This window comes from Acomys minous, assembly GCF_964271855.1.
Source record: "Acomys minous genome assembly, chromosome: 8".
In the NCBI taxonomy this organism is placed as follows: Eukaryota; Metazoa; Chordata; class Mammalia; order Rodentia; family Muridae; genus Acomys; species Acomys minous.
The window spans coordinates 62988017-63008410 of record NC_140489.1 but is presented as its reverse complement, the minus strand read 5'-3'; the positions used below and the strand labels follow the sequence as shown (position 1 = coordinate 63008410).

The window sequence follows — 20394 nt, the reverse complement described above, 5'->3', positions numbered from 1 at the left end:
TTCCCTCGACTTATAAATGAGGAAACTGAATGAACATATGATCACATAGATATAAATGCAGCCTGCTGAGCCCTCTTGTGATCGTCCTACATATGATCTCAGGGCTGAGCACTAGGGTAACAGATGGGGCTCAGCACTGTTGAGTACCAAGCCTCCTCCTCTCAGCAGTCAGGGGGTGTATGTTCTTTGTCTAGGACATGGTGAGACTTGCCCTTCCCATGAATAAAACCAAAGTCTTCCCAGACACCTCAACCTTTTGGAAACCACTGCTGAAAAGTAATCTGCTTGGGAGATTTGGTAAGGCAGACTTCGCCCCTTAAAGCCTTGACTCTAGTACAAATGTTAAGGTCAATGGTTTGTTTTAATTTCCTCACATTTTGTCTTGTTGCATTTCAGAAATGTGAAGCCAGCCTATCTTTGTATAAATGACTTCAGGGCTGCTTTCTAGACGGCCTCTTTAACAGAGAAAGAAGAGCACCTGTTGTGATCTTTTCACATTATCCCTAAATATTAGGAGAGATAAGACTTGAATTTTTTTGATTAATATATAAGCTTAATTCCCAAACTTGGTAAAACTACAATTGTTGAGAGATTACAGGATCTTAGAGGTTAAATTAATAGTCAGTCTTAGAAACAAAAGGTGCTCTAGGGAGTAATGCTGCAGTACCCATGAGGGAAAGGCTGAGACTACGCTCCGCTGGCCTGGCAGTACAAGGCCCTCTACACCCCAGGCCCTGATCCCCGGGTTCTTCCCTCTAACTATGCACTGCTACTCCTTTCCAATGCCTGTATAATATCTAATCTATTTTCCAGGTATAATGCATAGTCTAGATATATTTAATTTATAGATGGATACTTTGCACACTAAAAATGTAAGCTTTTTGTTAAGTCCAGGAAGTACAAACATATAAACGCTATCATGTCACTCTTGAGATGGACTCACCTCTGCGCTCTTCATGGCTTTAAGAATGTTCCCCACTGTGTCAGGAAAGCCGTTAGCCAGTATTCTACCCAGCTTCTTGTACAAGGAACCCAAACACACCACAGCAGCACTGGAACAACACATAAGTCAGAAACAGAGTCACAACCAAGTAAGGGGGCGGGCATGAAAATCTTAGGATTATATAAACATGACTAGTAAAACTTCTGCCATTCTGGTGGTCGCCGCACTTTTACTCTTTTGGGAGTATCTTCAGATAATGAAGGTATGCGTTTGCAGGTGTATGGGCACGTGAATGTGAGTGCAGTGCCCTCAGAAGCCAGGAGGGGACATCAGACTCCCTGGAGCTGCAGCTAAAAGCAGCTGCGAGCTGCTGAGCGTGGGTGCTAGGACTCCGACTAACGTCTTGTGGAAGGCAGCTTCCCGCTCTTCACCACTCAGCCCTCCCTCCACCTCTTCACTAAATCCACCGCTACTTTCTTTTGTCTTTACTACTAAGAACTTAATAAAAGAGTAAACAAAGTCTGAAGAACCCAAAACACACTCTTAAACACTCACCTACTTAGGAAGATGTTGTCAACCTCAAAGCTAGACTGACCATGTCTAAATTAGTGGGTTTGCCGCTGTTTATTGATTACAGTATCAGGGGCTGGAGCCAAGGCCCTCTGTGAATGCCAGGCCATCAGTGACAACCCATCTTATTGTTACTAATCCTTCCCAATGCCAGGCACGTGCTCTAGTACTGAGTTAGATATGCGTGGCCCCTGAATTATGTTTTATGAATTATTTTATGTGTATGAGTGTTCTGCATGCATGCATGTATGTGCATCCTATGCATGCCTGGTGCCTGTGGAGGTTGAAAGACGGCCCTGGATCCCCTGGAACTGGAGTTACACAGGCAGTTGTGAGCCAACATATGGATGCTGAGAACTGAGCCTGGGTCTTATGTAGAGCAACAGGGACCTTAACTGCTGAGCCATCTCTCCAGCTTCCCTAAAACTATTTTTTTCAAGACAGGGTTTCTCTGTGTAGCCGTGGCTGTCCTGGACTTTCTTTGTAGACCAGGCTGGCCTCGAACTCACAGAGAGAGATCTGCCTGCCTCTGCTTCCCAAGTGCTGGGATTAAAGGCGTGCACCACCAACACCCAGCCCGGCTCCTAAATATTTTTAAAGGGACTTCACAGGAAATTTTTTTGCTTTGTTTTATTTTCCTTCCTTCCTTCCTTCTTCTTTCTTTTTTGGTTTTTTGAGACATGGTTTCTCCATGTAGCCTTGGCTGTCTGGGATTCACTTTGTAGACCAGGCTGGCCTTGAACTCACAGCGATCCCCTTGCCTCTGCCTCCCTAGTGCTGGGATTAAAGGCATGCACCACCACCGCCCGTCTGCTTTGTTTTGTTTTGAAGGCAGGATTTCTCTGTGTAGGCCTGGCAGTCCTAAAACTAGCACTATAGACCAGGCTGGCCTTGATTTCAGAGATCTGCCTGCCTCTGGGACTAGAGTAAAAGACTTTTCACCAGTGCCCTGCTAAATATTTTCTTTTTTTTTAAGATTAGCAATTGAACCAAGTTGGGCATGGTGGAAAATACCTTTAATTCCAGAACTCAGGAGAAAGACACAGGCAGATCTTTGTGAGTTCAAAGCTAGCCTGATTCACATAGGCAGTTTTAGGATAGCCAGGACTACACAGACAGACCTTGACACTAAATAGACAGAGATAGTAAACAATAAATAAAAAAAAGACATAAAATAGGGGCTGGAGAGATGGCTTAGAGGTTAAGAGCACTGACTGCTCTTCCAGAGGTCCTGAGTTCAATTCCCAACAACCACATGGTAGCTCACAACCATCTGTAATGAGATCTGGTGCCCTCTGACATGTAGGTGTGTACGCAGATAGAACACACATACATAACAATAAATAAATAAATCATTTTTTTTAAAAAGACATAAAATAAAATAAAAACAAAAATAAATTTAAAAGGCCGAGTGTGGTGGTACACACCTGTAATCCCAGCAGCTGGGAGGCAGAAGTAGGTGGATCTCTGTGAGTTCGAGGCCAGCCTGGTCTACAAAGTGAGTATAGGATAGCCAAGGCTACACAGAGAAGCCGAGTCTCAAAAAAAAAAAAAAAAAAAAAAAAAAGAATGTATGTTCAAATTCAAGACAATTTTAAAAAGTTATATTCTTTAGAAAAATCATACAAGAAAACAATTTCATATTGTTAGGTTTTAATGCTTAACTTACAGTTTGGTGGGAAGGTAACTTGGAGAGTCATCTTTGCTACGAATAAGATCATTACATTTATCGATTGTCTCATAAACAGAAAACGTGTCTCCAATACTATAAAGTATGGCGAGATTCTGAGCAAGGAGCTTGCGCATGGGAGGCCCCGGGGAGCTGTTCAGCAAGGACAAGAGCTGCTCCACAAGTGTCTTCTGGTTCTCCCGTACATCGTTCTGCAAAGGAAGAAGGGCAACTCAGTTAACGTGACCGCCTGGGACCTTCCTGGGAAAACCCTGCATCATTTTGATTGACACTCATGAGTAAGCTGGTGACTGGCGCACTGTGCTACGCTAACAAGGGGCTCTTCTCTTTGCTATCACCAAGAGCAAACTCTGAAACATGCTAACCAAGGCAGGGCTCTATTTCATCCAAGTCTGTTTGAAAGATGCACAAATTTGTGATTTAAAAGCTTCTTACTAAGCCAACTCTCCCCCATTTATTTACGTGAACACTGTAAGGCAGAGGCCTATAACCCAGAACAAGAGCTAAACCTACAGCAGCCTCCTGATTTTTTCTTTCTCCCGCCCCCTCCCAGCCCCCAGAGACAAAGTTTCTCTGTGTAGCCTTGGCTGTTCTGGACTCTCTGTGTAGACCAGGCTAACCTCAAACTCACAGCAATCCACCTGCCTCTGCCTACCTGAGTGCTGGGGTAGCTTCCTGACTTAGTCAAGTCTTTCCCTAGGTCTAGCACATTGTTTCTTTACAAGGGAATGCATGAAATGCTAACAGCATTACTCTCTGAAATAGAAGTCACTGTGACGCCAATGGCACTCAAGTGCTCACTGCGGCCTCAAGTCAGTCCACAACCTAGTATTTGTTCAATTGGTAGATAGACTTCAGAGAGAAACCTTATCTTGAGAAAAATTATTTTCCTTTTATTTATTATTGTTTTTAAATCTTATGTGTGTTGGTGTTGTGCTTGTGCGTATGCACCACACGCATACTGGTGCACCACACGAAGAACCAGAAGAGACGTCAGATATCCCAGGACTGGAACGACAGACAGTTGGAAGCTGCCATGTGGGAATCAGGAATCAAACCTGGGTCCTTTGGAAGACAGCCAGTCTTATTAACCACTGAGCCATCTCTCTAGCCCCAGAATTTTATCTTTTGTTAAGCTTATTTTCCTAAACCTAGAAGTCGTGTTTAATTTCTTCTTGAAGATAAGCAAATTCATCAAATCTTTTATATTATAGAGCCTGATAACAATAAATAATTGTTTCAGAACCAGAATGGTCTTCAAATGATTTAAAATCAATTTTTAAATTAACATTTGTATTTTGTTAAACTCTACATGTATCCGTACGTGTGTGTGTACATGTGTGTGCTATGTGCGTGTGGTGTATCTGTATGTGTGTATGTGTGTATGTGTGTGTGCGTGTGTGGTGTGGTGTGTGGGGTGTGTGTGTGTGTGTATGCAGTGCTGGTTATGTATAACCCAGACACTCCCCATGAACAGTGTGTTCATATCACTTTTGCATTATAGACAACACTATGACTATGTAAAATATCCTCATTTTAGAGGAATGCCAGAGTACCTAGAATTGTCACCTTGTGTCCATGAATGCAACATGGCCAAAGGTAGGCACACAACATGGGAAATCAGTTTTCTTTCTTTGTATCTATTTCATAAGCTTTATGAGATGGAGTATGCTTATAAAATGGCTTTTGATTCAAATTCTCCTTATATTTCTTATAGCTTTTGAAAATAAAATTCCAACCGGATTATTTAGCACCACAGGACATCAGGACGTTATGTATTTGGAGAAACACAAGAAGCAGAAGATAATGAATATGAAGCATAATACAATGGGGTTGTGGTTAAGTGGTGCATGGCTGTGTATTACGTACTTTGCAGTACTGGAGAGTGAGCTCAAGGCTCCAGTGCACACTAGACCAGCACTCTGCCCAAGTGTTACATGTATTTTTCAAGTAATACAACAAATATTGGTTCATTTCTTTCTCTTTCTTTCTTTCTTTCTTTTTTTTTACTTCTTTCTGCTTTTTTGAACTTGTAAACTTTAAAAACAGACATTTCAGAAGGGACAAGGAACCCATCATATTTCACTGCTAAGTCTTTTTTTCTTTTCTTCTTTTTTTCTTCTATCTTTTTTGAGATAGGTTTTCTCTGTATAGCCATGGCTGTCATGGACTCACTTTGTAGACCAGGCTCACCTTCAGCTCACGGAGATCTACCCATCTCTGCCTCCCAATGCTAGGATTAAAGGCGTGCGTGCACCACCATGCTCACTGCTAAGTCTTAAGAAATTTTACCTTTCACAAACTAATAGGTGACTATAGACAAAGAAAGAAAAGAACCAAATGGAACCAAACATTTCTGGCACAGAACAAAAACCAGCTTTTGAACATTACTCACCCTGCTTGTTGCTAGCAAGAGCTTCTCCAAGTATCTCAACCACTCAAGAATAAACTCAGCCTTCTGGACTTCACCTAGTTGACTGGATGCTTCTTCATTGAGCAGCAAGCTATGAGCTAATTCCATTCCTTGTAGCAACTTAGCTGGTCACAAGGCTTCTCGTTTATAAACACAGTCAATATACCTAAGGAATAAAACCTGCAATGGGAAAACACACTTTGAAAGGCGAGTAAAGGGAAGGCAATCAGAATGCTGGAAATTTCTATGAGAAGTAAAAGAGTAGCTGAGTATATTTTTAGAACTGCCACAGGGTGAGCCTAAGAAAGGTCCCAATAGTAAGTTCTAGTCTGCTGACCCAAATTCATCTTCCTATTCAGTAGCTACTCTCAAAAGGACACACAGGCCAAACAGGGTAGATAATTAACAAGCAAAACCCAAACCAAACCAAATCACTAAAACCAAGAGATAATTCACTTAAATTCTCCAAGTTTGAGGGTCAGCTAATGAGCTCAGTGTTAGATTTTCAGCATTTACTGTACACTAAATGCTCGTTTATTAAGATGTGTCACAGGCATTTAACGAGTGACCAAATAGCTGGACATCCTACTAAAACCCTGTAGTGAAGCTGAGCACTTCTCCAGGTCTCTGGTTCGGGTCTCCAGAGCGTCTGCTCTTGTCTAGTAAAGAACCACTTGTAACTAGAGGCATTTTTAGGACCATGCTATCTCCCCAGCAGCCATCTTATCTGAGTTCAGTTGTGAACAAACATTTTCTTCTGATGGCACTTGGGGATTTTCCAGGGCTGTAAAGTATGGGTTACATCTGTCTCACCAGACCCAATGGCGTCTTAGTAGTGAGACACACTCACCAGCGTACCCTCGGTACACCAAGCCTTTCTAGATTATACACGACATATACATTCACATGAATTTTAACAGGTGTTATGAGTATGGGGTAGTTTTATTATTTTTAAGGAAGTTCATGCTTAAGTATATAATAGTAAAGTACTTCTAAACAGTTAACTTAACTATAAATATGGAAAACTATTGGCAGGTATGTAGTGGACACGAGAGGGGTCATTTTACTAGCTATTTTTTGTACTTCTAAAATATCACAATAAAACGCAGAAATTATTCAAGTAATTTTCAAACGCTGTCTGTAAATAATTCAATAAATAATACTGCCCGAGGGTCAGAGAGTTGGCTCAGTAGGTAGCGTGCTTGCCCCCAAGCCTGACAACGCAGGTTCAATCCCCAGGACCCACATGACAGGAGAAAACTCACTCCTACAAGTTCTCTTCTAAACTCTGCACCAACATGATGGTACATACCCCCAAGTGCAATTAAGTTTACTAAAAATACTACTACTCAAGCCAGGTGTGGAGGTGCACACCTCCAATCCCAGCACTCGGGAGGCAGAGGCAGGCGAATCTCTGTGAGTTCGAGGCCAGCCAACCTGGTCTACAAAGTGAGTCCAGGACAGCCAGGGCTACACAGAGAAATCCTGTTTTGAAAAACAAAGCAAACAAACAAATACTATTACTACTGCACTCTGACAACACAAACATGTTGACCAGCAACTGCAGCAGCAGAGAGAGCAGGATCATCTGAGCCCAGGAGCCTGCCCCTGAACACAGCAAGGACCCCTTTAGGAAACACCAGCAACTGCAGCAGCAGAGAGAGCAGGATCATCTGAGCCCAGGAGCCTGCCCCTGAACACAGCAAGGACCCCTTTAGGAAACACCAGCAACTGCAGCAGCAGAGAGAGCAGGATCATCTGAGCCCAGGAGCCTGCCCCTGAACACAGCAAGGACCCCTTTAGGAAACACCAGCAACTGCAGCAGCAGAGAGAGCGGGCTCCTCTGAGCCCAGGAGCCTGCCCCTGAACACAGCAAGGACCCCTTTAGGAAACACCAGCAACTGCAGCAGCAGAGAGAGTGGGCTTCTCTGAGCCCAGGAGCCTGCCCCTGAACACAGCAAGGACCCCTTTAGGAAACAAAAGCACAGCAGCCTACAGGAGAAGCAGCTATCATCATGGACACGAAGCCCATGTGAGAACATACACAGAAGATGAGTTTTCTAATGCACCAAAAAGAAACACATTAAATACTTCACAACATATAGAGTGACTGCTACAGGTAATTAAAATACATAAAATACACGCCTATAGTTCCCTAGGCAAAACTAAGCATCTTCATAGAAAAGCCAGTAAGATGTATTAGAAAACCAGTTGAGAGATATAGGAAGGCTTCTTTCTTTTTTTTTCTCCTTTCTGAGTGAGTCCTAGTAATAACATATTTACACTGTCAGATCATCACCACAATTACTACCTTGCTGAAAGACTCTTGAAAAGACTCTGAATTCCCACTTTTTATCTTACTTGTGTCAGCTGCTCTGGACCCATGTCTAGATTCCAGGCCACAGGCCTGACCAGAACCCACCTGTGTCCCCCTGTAACTGTCTTCTCACGCCTGTGCTTTGGCCTCCTCCCAACAGGTACTGCCAAGAGGCCTAATACTACTTATGGCATGGCGCCAAGAGTCACTCAAAACCACACCAAACCCAGCTTAGTTTATTTTCTGAAGTATCACTTTTAAGGGGCAAAGAACAGTATAAGCATCCAGGCATGGGGGTGTGGCCAGCGACCCCACAACTTGGGAAGTAGAGGCAGTAGCTGAGGATTATTTATCCACAGACACATAGCTGAGCTGAAGCCACCCTGGGCTATGTGAAATCCTGTTTCCAGACAAACTAAAAGATTAATAAACCATGCAGCTAAGAATTCATTTTACAGAAATAACATGCTTTCTGTCTTCTTGTTTTAAAAGCTCTTTCCTTTCTTAAATTACCAAAATGGGCTGGATGAATGGCCCAGAGGCTAGCGTGCCTGCCACACAAGTATGGTGATCTGCATTAGGAGCCTAGAACCCATTCTTGTAAATGATAAGTGGGCTTGGGACCTATCATCCCAGCACTTGGGAGGGAGAACCGGGGCATCCTTGCAGCAAACCAGACTAACTCCACACGAGGAGCTCTGGGTTCGACTGGCAGACTCAGTGAGTGAGGTGGAAAGCAACTGAGGAAGAATCCTGAGGTCAATGTCCGGCCTCCACATGCTCAGGCACTTGTCTGCACAGCCTGTTCACATATGTCCCTCCAGCCTCAAACATGCTTATATGGATGTGTGCCACACACGGAGAAATATTATCACGGTGAACTGGCTAAAATATTCACAATCAAGGACAGAACTTTTTTTTTTTTTTTTTGGTTTTTCGAGACAGGGTTTCTCTGTGTAGCCTTGGCTGTCCTGTACTCACTTTGTAGACCAGGCTGGCCTCGAACTCACAGTGATCCACCTGCCTCTGCCTCCCGAGTGCTGGGACTAAAGGCGTGCGCCACCACGCCTGGCTTTCAAGGCCAGAACTTAGATATGCTAGAGAAATATTTTCTTAGAAGAAGTCTAAGCATACAGTACTTTTGTCCTTAATATCTAAGACTCTAGAAGGAAAAATAGCCTTAGTGCCAAGAGAGATGTTCTTGTAATCACCAGGGCAAATGACAATCTAAGAATCAAATTACCTTTTCAGGTTAACAGTACTGCTGAAAAGACATTTTTCTCCCTTAGACAGCAGCAATATTGTGGTGTAAAATGATCTATCAAGAAGCAAAATAGCTAATACAATGTGATAATAAATAATTCAGCAAAAAAGCTGGAGCCCGTAAGCAGGGCACAGAGTCACCACTGATGCCTCCATGCATCCCTCATGTGGGCCGCTCTTACAGCAGCAGGAAGCAGCTCTTAGGCACCCTCGCCTTCCTACCTCGGGCAGCTTCTGAGATCTGCACAGCTGCCCTGGCAGTGCAAAAGGACACGCGCTGCAGACAGAGGCTGTGGCCTGAAGTCCAGCTTTAGGAAGATGGCTACAGATGCAGTTACCTCCTTTACATTTCAGCATAACCACACCCTACATACAGGGAGGAATTTCACTTTTCTAATTTTCCTCTTCCACTTATATTCTGTTGAGATTATGAACTGATTTATCTGCTGAAAGTGAACACACACAGCAATATGCTCAGACATACGTTTCTTTTTTCTTTTTTCTAGATGAAGCCTTGCTAACCTTAGACTTGCAGTCCTACTTTAGCCTCTTGAGCAGCTGCAACAACAGCCACAATGTACCACACCTGGCTGAGCCTTGAATCCCTCTGAAGCACAACTTCTCTCTGTTGACCCTAAGGAAATACTCCCCAAAGACGTCACCTCGGAAATCCTGCTCTCTTGCTGATCACAGCTGACTTCTCCGCCCTAGCTAAGCAGCATCTATTGTCACAATAAATCAGAGGTGTCATTTCCACACATTCAAATTCAAATACATCACACAAATGGCCCTCACTAGACACTCTCATACTTCCTTCTGAAATTTCAGAAGCCAGGCCTCCACTGTCTGCATCCCTCCCAGCATTCTTATCTTCTAGGCTCCCCTAATGGGTCGTTAAATTGAACACTCAATGGCGTTTCCAACCCAAAGCTCCCAAGTCCTCTACAAAACAGTCCAACATAAAAGCCCACATGGTCAGGACCCTCCAGCAACATCACAGCCTGTGGTGCCAGTGTCTGTAACCAATGCTGGGCGTGGTGGCCTGCACCTGTAATCCCAGCACTTGGGAGGCAGAGGCAGGTGGATCTCTGAGTTGGAGGCCAGCCTGGTCTATAGAGAGAGCTCCAGGACAGCCAGGGCTACACAGAGAAACCAGAAACAGACCCAAACCAACTTGAAGGAAAGAGCTTTTATTTCGTCCTTCCATCACTGACCATCACCAAGGAATCAGAGATGGTTGTGAGCCACCAAGTGGTTGCTGTGAATGAACTCAGGGTCTTTGGAAGAACAGGTAGTGCTCCCAACCTCTGAGCCATCTCTCCAGCCCAAGAATGTCTGTCTCCCTCTGTCTCTGTCTCTGTCTCTTTTTTCTTTCAAGACAGGGTTTTGAGACAGTGTGCTGGGATTAAAGGTGTGCGCTATCATGCCCAGCTCTTCCCGCCCCCCCCCCCCCCCCAGACAGGGTTTCTCTGTGAAGCCCTGGCTGTCCGGGCCTTACTCTATAGACCAGGCTGGCCTCCAACTCAAGAGATCAGCCTGGCCGGGCGTGGTGGCGCACGCCTTTAATCCCAGCACTCGGGAGGCAGAGGCAGGTGGATCACTGTGAGTTCGAGGCCAGCCTGGTCTACAGAGCAAGTCCAGGAAACCCTGTCTCGAAAAACCAAAAAAAAAAAAAAAAAAAAAAAAGAGAGATCAGCCTGCCTCTGCCTCCCGAGTGCTGGGATTAGAGATGTGTATCACCATTCTCAACTCAGATACCTTTTTTAAAAAATTTACATAAATTTTTCTTTTTCGTTGAAAGATACTTCATACGCGGGAACACAACTTATGTATTCTCTACCACTTAGAGTTTTCAGCTACCTTTCTTATGTGACCTAGAACCACATGGCTAGGGATAAGACTGTCCACAGTGCCTGGGCCCATCTACATCAACTGGTAATGAGCTGAGGGTCCCAAAGCAGGTGAAAACAACTCACCAGCTCACACTCTCTTTAGCATTCCAAAGCAGCTAGTATTACAGACCGGTGGCACTGGACCCTGCCCAAGCATTACTAAGTAGTGTTATTACAGACAAAGAGGAAATGGATAAAGAAATCTGTCCATAGGCTGAGGGTATGCCTCCACGGCCTAAGAGCCTGGGTTTAAACTGGGCGGTGGTGCTGCACACCTTTAATCCCAGCACTTGGGAGGCAGAAGCAGGTGGATCTCTGAGTTTCAGGCCAGCCTGGCCTACAGAGTAAGTCCAGGACAGCCAAGGCTACACAGAGAATGCCCTGTCTCAAAAAACAAACAAACAAACAACAGACCCTGGGTTTAATCACCAGTAAAGAAGGGAGGGCCTTGAGAGGCAGGAAAGGGGAAGAAAATCTGCTGAAAGCTAAAACACTATTTATGTAGAAGAAAGTGACATCTCCGCCCAGTTTCAATGCCTGCGTTCCTTTAACTACTTCATACAGTTTCTAAGTGCTGCTGTTAATGACAGTGAGTCCCGCGCCTGCTCAAGTATCCTATCAAACCTACAGCCTGCTGTTCTTTCTCTTCTTTTTGCTCTGCTGTCTCCACTACTCTGAAGCCTTTCCTGCAAGAACTAGGATTTCCAAAGACACTGGCTTCCAGACAGTCTTCCCAACCTGGACAGAGTAAGTACTCCAAGTGTCAGTTCAGCTTTGGTATTCCTCAAAATTTATTTCTTTAAAAAAAAAATTCTCCATTCCACATACCAAACTCTCCCATCTCTTTTTGAGATGGAAGATTTCATCTGGACAATCAAGAACCCAGAGACACATTTTAAGGTAAAGGAAGCTTACTTGTCTGCCTCTCCCCACACTCTCAAAAGTGACACTGTCCAGCACTTGGTACCTACTGGAAAGTCCAGTACCAGGGAGTAAAACACGAAGAGGTCTAAACGACAGCGCGTTGCCCCAGAACTCTTAAAGTTGACATTGATCCCTCAACGCCTGCCTGTTCATTCCATTTAGACACGATTAATAAGTTATCTCAACTTTAGCTAGAGTGGAAGGAATAGTGCACTGACTAAGTGTGAAAGGGCAGCCCCCCTGAGAGCGGGACTAACCCAGAGCAGGCAGGTGACAGCTCTGATAGAAATGGAACACTATTTGGAGAGGTATATGTAAAAGCAGAGAGAGGGCGCTGTAAAGTACACATCCCTTCAACCCCAAGCACAGCAGAAACTTGCAAGCCGGGACAGGAAATGTTACTCACTTTTCAAGAAAACTATCCTTGTATTTGCTGCTTGCACAATCTGCCACCTAGAACTTCCCTGTTTCACTGGTCGCTTTTGTTCCAGCTAACATTCACAGATTCACTCCTGACCACCCTGAGGCCCAACATCCCAGCTCATCCTCACGGCTCCAGGTCCATGGCTCTACATCGTGGCCAAGAGGCACTTGGAATTTACAGCACAACTTGCACGGGCTATCCAGCATGGAGCTTCGCACATGTCTGATCTCTTGGAGCCCACCCGTCTCACAGAGCACATATACTGTCTACTACATCAAACCTCCATGCTGCTGTGGGCAGACCCGTCATCAAACTGACTGCTACTTCCACAGCAAGTGTGCGCGCGCATGCGTGTGTTGTATGTGTGTGCGTGTATATGAGTGTCCACAGACGATGAGCTACATGATGACAAATAGCACCTTAATCAGTTCAAGCCATGCTAACAAATGAGTTCAACAAAAAAACAATTCACACCTTTTTGGATTTCGGAGCTAAGATGAAGAGATTCTGTACCTTACCATCTGCTTAAAAGATGTAATTCTGGACACACATTCAACTTCAACCTCCTGAGTATTTATTCCGAGTTCTAGTATCTTATATTCAGTTCTACACTTGACCTTAGCCAGAAGGCCGAGAAGCGATCCCGCTTGACTCTTGCTGTAGAAACACCTACGACTCCAGGTCTACATTTCCATTTCAGTAGCGTTCCCCCTGATCTAGTAGCCCAGCTGGCACCAGCCATGTTTAAGGGAGAAGTCTGGAGCCAAACTAACTTATGCCAGACATCATGAGTTAAAAGAGAGGACTGAGGGTCAAGGCCCTGAACCTGATTCCTAGTATGGAAGAGGGAGAGACTGGAGATTAAAACAAAAACTCAGTTGGAGAAACATAAAAAATATCCTCCCTTTCTTCATTCCCAAGAGACCAAACTGCTGAAATGATAGAACCATAAATTGGGTAACAGTGGCAGAAAAGCCACACCTCTCTCAGCACCACACTGGCTCTACAATTCCAGAGGATCCTCAAAAGGGATTTCTGGCTGTATTTTCTTTTCTTTTCTTAGAGTCGCAGTAAAAAGTTACTCAAATTCTTTAATGATTCTGTGAGAATATTAACGTATCACACAAGAGTAAATGTCATTAAACAGGTTAGCAAGAAATCTTTCCAGGGGCTGGAGAGATGGCTCAGAGGTTCAGAATATTGGCTGCTCTTCCAGAGGACCTGAGTTCAATTCCCAGTAACCACATGGTGGCTCACAACCATGTACAATGAGATCTGGTACCCTCTTCTGGTGGGCAGACAGAACATTCTATACATCATAAATAATAAATCTTAAATCAAAACAAAAAACAACTAGGCATGGTGCTTCACACCTGTGGTCCCAGCACTTGGGAGGCAAGGGCAAGCAGACTGCTGTGAGTTCGAGGCCAGCCTGGTCTACAAAGCCAGTCCAGGACAGCCAAGGCTACACAGAGAAACCCTGCCTTGGAAAAAAGAAAAACAAAAAACAAAACAAAACAAAACAAAACCCAACCAACCAACCAACAAACAAAATAACCAAAAACAAAAACAAACAAAAAACCCAGCAATAACAAAAAAGGACATAGAACATCCAGAAGATAACCCTTTATTTTATTCCTAAGAAAGGCTAGAGAAGGTTAGCAACTGCCCTCTTAAAGAATGAAGCTGGAAAGGAGGTGGAGGCGGGGACAAAGATGCACAGGGCCAAGACAAAGAGCCTTCACTTTCCCACAGAGCGCATATTCATCAGCTTAAGTTGATGAGGTTACTTTGAGATAATAATTAAGAAATGTTAAAGGTACTTTGGGATTCTGGGGAGATCCTGCAGCAGGTAAGAAGGCTGGCTGAGCAAGAATCAAGGCCTGAGAGCAAGCCCACATAGAACTCGGGTAAGGGCAGGTGCTTCTAACTGCATTTGCTGTGGCAGGCAGAGGGAAAGGCTGCGGGGGCTTTCAGGCCACTACCTATCCCCCAGAGTAGGGAGAGAGAGACCCTGTTTCAAAGAAAGGAGAAAGTGAGAGCAGGGCACCTGACCTCTGTACATATTCGTGGGCCTAAGTGCCTGCACATACATGTGTACATTACCCTCTACACACACACACACACACACACACACACACACACACACACACACACACGGAGTAAAATCACACACGAAAACATGCAATGGTGCCCTAGTCTAGGACCATAGAGCGTAAAGTTAGTCAGGAGCTTATTCTTAACCTACAGTCATCTGTGTAAAATAACTGCATTCCAAACACAACAAATCCAGCCTCCAGATTCTCTGCCCCTTAGTAAAATAGCCTAAGCTGATGTGGCTCTCTCTACATAAGCCCAGGTTGGCTGGGAACACTCCCTGTTTCTGCCCAACATCCCAAACACTATCACTACAGGTGTGCAGTAATACACCCAGCTCTACTTGATTAAAATAGTCAGCGGTTCTAAAACAAGGTAAATATCACTTTAGATGTTTATCTAAAAAAAAATCTCATTCTCTGCCCAGGTGTGTTACCACACCCCTTAAATTCCAACACTCTGGAGGCAGAGGCAAGCTTGAAACCCTGTCTCAAACAAACAAATAAGATAAATAAACAGTAAATCAAATCTCATCTTCCGACATAGTTCCTCAGATGTTTGGGAAATAAAACCAGACAATTCTGGCTACATCCATATAAATCCCAGCACTAATGACTCATTCCCTAACTTTATCTCCCAGTATTGTTTCTCAAAGTCCCCAACTGCACAGGACCTTCTCACTTCCTTAAACGTCTCCAGGTCCCCGATCTCTACGTTCTAAGTTCCTTAAGGCGCCTAGTATGCACGCACAACCCGAAGGACTGCACGCCTTCTGATTTGTGTGACCTGACAGTTCAAATTACCTTAACTTGCCAGAGGTACACGTTATGCTTAGTAAGTACCATAAGTTACTTTACGAAGTTCCTAACTATTTACAATCGCTTGAACTGATGTCTTGCTGGTGTTTAGAAAGGTGAAATAAGCAAATAAATAAAAAAAAAATAAAACCAGACGTTTACTCCTACTCCGCAAACACCCCGGGCGAAGGCTTTCCTTCCTTGCGAGGAAGACCTGGAAACTTCTGGCAACAGAAGGCAACATCCACACTCCCTGCTGCAGGGGGCCGACAGGGCGCTGCAGGGCGGGTCCCCAGCCGTGGTGCCGGCGACCCGGTCTCCGACTTTCCCCTCCCGCGTCCCGGCCCCGCAGCGGCCGTCCCCGCCTACCTGTTGTGCTGAGGGGGGAACCCGACACAGCGCCGGCAGCCCCCGTGTCTGGGCTGTGGCTGCTTGCCGTGATCCCGTCCACCTCGGCTCGGTCCCACCCCGGCAGGGTCCTCAGCCCCCCGCACCGCGCCCACCGGGGTCCCGCGCCACCCGGCTCCAGACGCCCCTCCCCAGCCCCTAAGCGCACCGCCCCCAGAAGCCTCGCCGCATCCCCCCCGATTGGCCTGCAGAGATGCCCCGAGCTCACACCTGTCCCCGCGGTGCCACGTTAGCGGCTCGGCGACAGCACAGCAGCACCGGGCTCACCGCAGGCGACTGCGGGGCTGAGCGGGCGGGAGGGGCTGACAGCGCGGCGGGAGCGGCCATTGGGAGCGCCCGGCCCCTCCCGCGCCCAGGCCCGCCAGCCGCCCGCCGAGCCAGAGAGCGCACACTGTGGCAGGCATGACTACTCCAGCGCCGAGAGGGCGATGGGGGAGCCAGAGGCCGAAGTCACGTCTAGGACGGCCGCGGTCTTGCAGTCCGGAGATTCCGGCCACAACTATTTTTGTCTTGTTTTTTGTCGCCGGCCAGAATCTACGGTTGCGGCTTGGGTGGCTTCTAAGTCAAAGACACTAAGGGAGACTGGAAAAATTCAGTCAGGGCCGGAGCTGTAAGAGGATATAATGGAATCTCTCAGTACAAGAGACCCTAAAAAACCTTGATGGAAACTGAAGTGTAAAACGACTGTATGAAGATCGCATAGGGAATCCGTGGCCCCGAATTAGATGTATTTTTCATAATCAGGAGTTTGTAAAATTTTTTTTTTGGTTTGTTTCGAAACAAGCTTACAGGAAAGTTGCAAATGTAGTACAAAAACATTATTCCCCTGAACCGTTTTGAGATTTAAGTTGCTAACATCAGCGTACGCTGTCCCTGAGCGTCTTCTACATAGTCAGAGTGACTATTTTAGCCACACTCTTTATGCGATACATTCGTTTTGTTGGTTGTGTCAATAATGCTCTTTATTACTAAAGGTCTTCAGTTCCAAAATTAGCGTTCTAGATACTTGACGAATCTTACTCTTTCTTTGACTTTTACAACCTTGACACTTTTTTTTCCCCTTCGAGACAGGGTTTCTCTGTGTAGCCTTGGCCATCCTGGACTCACTTTGTAGACCAGGCTGGCCTCGAACTCACAGCGATCCGCCTGCCTCTGCCTCCTGAGTGCTGAGATTAAAGGCGTGCGCCACCACGCCCGGCTCAACCTTGACACTTTTGACACTTCTTGTAGAAAGCCTTTCATTTTGAGCCTGTCTGATGTTTATTCGTGATTAGATTTAAACTAGGTATCTATGCGGGCTCTCACAAGTGATTGTGTGTTCATATGTGTCTGTGTTTGTTTTTCATTGCTTCCCACCAAATGAGGGGAAAGGTTACTTTTTCCATGTTTGTAATTACTATGTATTTACTGAGGAAACTTCCTTGAAGCGATCTTGTTTCAAGGTACCTTAAATAATCTTGTTTAGAAATTCATAATTTATATTACTGGATCTAGAGTTTTCTACTTTATTAAGTTGGTTATAGTGTGTTTCCATTATTTATTTACTTATGTTTTACAATTATATTTATTTTGTATTTACATGAGGGGCCTTCATGTGTATATGCACCACATGCATGCAGTACTCACAGAGGCCAAAAGAGGGCATCTGGCGTTACTGGAGTTACAGGAAATTGTGAGCTTCCTGATACAGGTGCTAGGAACTGAATTGGGGTCCTCTGCAAAAGCAATGACTGGCTTGTTGTTGTTTTGCTTTTGTTGCATCATGATCATCTTTATTCTACAAACCTGATGGGGCGGTGAGGGAGTGAAGAAAGGACAGACATGGGTACAGAAAAGTTGGGGTAAGATGGATCGTGAGCATTCTGACCGAGGGGCGCCAACTATGCAATAACCCACTTGAACCTCAGAACATGTATTATGGACAGCACAATGGGAGGGGTTAGCTAGTCTTGGTATGATCTCTCTCTCGGCTCTGTCTGTGTCTTTCTGTCTGTCTGTCTGTCTGTCTGTCTGTCTGTCTGTCTGTCTCTCTCTCTCTCTCTCTCTCTCTCTCTCTCTCTGTTTTTGGATACAGGCTTTCTCTGTGTAATAGTCCTAGCTATCCTGGAACTCTCTTTGTAAACCAAGCTGGCTTCAAACTCACAGACTTCTGCCTGTCTCTGCCTCCCGGGTACTGGGAGTAAAGGTGTGCGTCATTGATATAGTCATGCCTGGGTGGGCAATACACATTCACTCAGCCTTATCTTGGTTCCTTCCTCTTTTATTTTGTTTACATGTATGTATATGTGCACCATGTACATGTAGGTACCCACGGAAGCCATGCACCATGTGCATGTAGGTACCCACGGAAGTGTTTTAAGAACCGGCATCAAGCCAGACAGTGGTAGCACACATCTTTAATCCCAGTGCTTGGGAGGCAGAGGAAGGCAGATCTCTGTGAGTTCGAGGCCAGCCTGGTCTACAAAGAGAGTCCAGGACAGCCAAAGCTACACAGAGAAACCCTGTCTCAGAAAAAACCAAAAACCAAAAAAAAAAAAAAAAAAAAAAAAGAAACTGTCATCAAAGGGAACTGAACCAGGGTCCTCTGCCAGAGAAGCAAGGAGCTATCTCTCCAGCCCCTTCATCTCTTTTAATGATCAAATTCTAAGTTTGCTCTGGAAAAGCTTCATTCATTCTTGCTTCTGTGTCTTTGTGTTTTGAGTTATTTCCCAACATTCTATTGCTGAGCATTTTAAAATATGAAACACACTGTGAAGTCTTATGTACACTCTCTACCCGTCATGTAGATTCTGTGCCTTTTAGGCACGGCTCCCATTCTTGGCACACCTTTACTTTCTGGCATAATTAAGGTGTCCCAGGCGGAATGCTGCCATTTTCTTGAGAAGCCCTGGTTCCTTTTAATGGGTCATTGTATTTTTGCAGGACTAGGTGTGTTTGCTGCTGTGGTAGCAGCATTACTGCCCAGGCTACCTCAATGGATGCAGCTAGCAAATATTTACATATTCATACTCCTGGAATCCACTGGCATGCATCTACCTACACACATGCTCACAGCTGCAGTTCAGTTCTTTCTCTAAGTGTACACATTTCCAGTGAGAGCATAAAGCTTTGGTCAGGAATCCCTCAATAAGCAAAGCACCATTATAAATTTAAATGCATCAACATGGATTTTTGACCCATGATGGCAAGTTAATAACACTGAGCTACTTAATCTCAAAGGAAGCAATTAAACTCACCAGTACCTTTAATACACATACAGAGCAAAGGCAGCTGTCACCACTATGCGGTTAGTATTTTACACAGAAATGACCACAATTACATTCCTTTTTGATCCTAGGGGCTCTTAGGTTCTTTTCTAACTCCCCAGTCTCTGATAAAGAAATAGAGTGTACATGCATAGAGATTATGATTTTGTTCCAAATAAAGTATTGGACATCTTTCTTTGAATTTTCTTCTTGTAAAAAAATGATTGTGTTGTGTTCAGAGAATCTCTCTCTACTTTATAAAATTAAGATTTCTACTGTTACTCTTACGAGAGAGGCTCCTTAAAGCAAACAGAGTAGAAATAAGCCAAGAAAGGGAAGTGATTTGTGCATATTTGGAGTAAAATTCCAGAAGGAAAGTTTTAAAAATTTAAAAACAGGCCTTTTGAATCATTGCTGGCTGTATTTTCCATGTTATTACAGTACATATATTCAAAATTCTGTAGAATGTACTGAACTAATACTTTTTAAGAGCTTTCATAGCACTAGAGCAATGGCTCAGTGGTTAAGAACATTAACTAGGTTCCATTCCCAGCATCCGTCTCGTGGCTCATAACCATCTGTAACTCCAGTCCCAGGAAATCCAACACCCTCTTCTGACCTCCAAAGGCACCAGGCATGCACATGGTGCACATATGTACACACGGGCAAAACATTCATACATATAAAATAATTAAGTTAAACTAAAAAGTTTTTTGACCTGGCCAGGCGTGGTAGTGCACACCTTTAATCCCAGCACTCAGGAGGCAGAGGCAGGCAGATTGCTATGAGTTCGAGGCCAGCCTGGTCTACAAATTGAGTCTAGGACAGCCAAGGATACACAGAGAAACCCTGTCTTGAAAAACAAAACAAAACAAAAGTTTTTTGAGTATGAAAAAGTACTTTATAGGCATGGAATCACATTTTAAAATAACATCAACTTGAATGTAATCCTACTACCTCTACACGACAATTTTTTCTAGTTATTTGGTTTTATTTAATAGTTGTATATCTGTGAACAATGATATGCAATTGGATATGAAATTTGGATTTATAGCTATTTGTAGAAGGGATTTCTTGTGTCTGCATGGAAGCATCACCTGTCAATAAAAAGCTAAGTGCCTATTGCTGAGTCAGGACATCGAAGGTGGGACATCAGGTAGCAGAAAGGATTCTGGGAAAGAGTCAAGCACTCAAGAGTCACCTGGGAAGATGTGAGGAGGACAGACACATGGTACCTGAGCACAGGTAACCAGCCATGTGGCAGAATGTAGATTAGAATAAATGGATTATTTTAAGTTATGAGCTAGTCAGAGAAGAGCCTAACTATATGGCTTAGGTATTTGTAAATATATTTTGACTCTGAGTCATTATTCCAAGAGCTTGGGGACAGGAGGAAAAACCACCTGCAACA

General features: G+C 44.5%; 1 protein-coding gene across 3 annotated transcripts in view; it reads right to left on the bottom strand.

Annotated features, from left to right (window-relative positions):
• The window catches only part of HEATR5A (HEAT repeat containing 5A), a 102794-nt gene extending 86700 nt beyond the window's left edge, over window positions 1–16094 (bottom strand). For 2 of the 3 annotated variants that reach the window (XM_084791784.1, XM_084791786.1), the window contains exons 1-4: window positions 15949–16094; window positions 5599–5796; window positions 3183–3394; window positions 944–1052 (exon numbers count right to left, since the gene is read on the bottom strand). In XM_084791784.1, the coding sequence (XP_084647910.1) occupies window positions 944–1052; window positions 3183–3394; window positions 5599–5724 (447 nt within the window). In that variant the 5' untranslated portion in view covers window positions 5725–5796; window positions 15949–16094. Of the gene's footprint in view, window positions 1–943; window positions 1053–3182; window positions 3395–5598; window positions 5797–15699; window positions 15781–15948 lie in introns of those variants that run through there. The other variant, XM_084791785.1, reaches the window with a different exon arrangement.
• Window positions 16095–20394: the final 4300 nt, after the last annotated feature.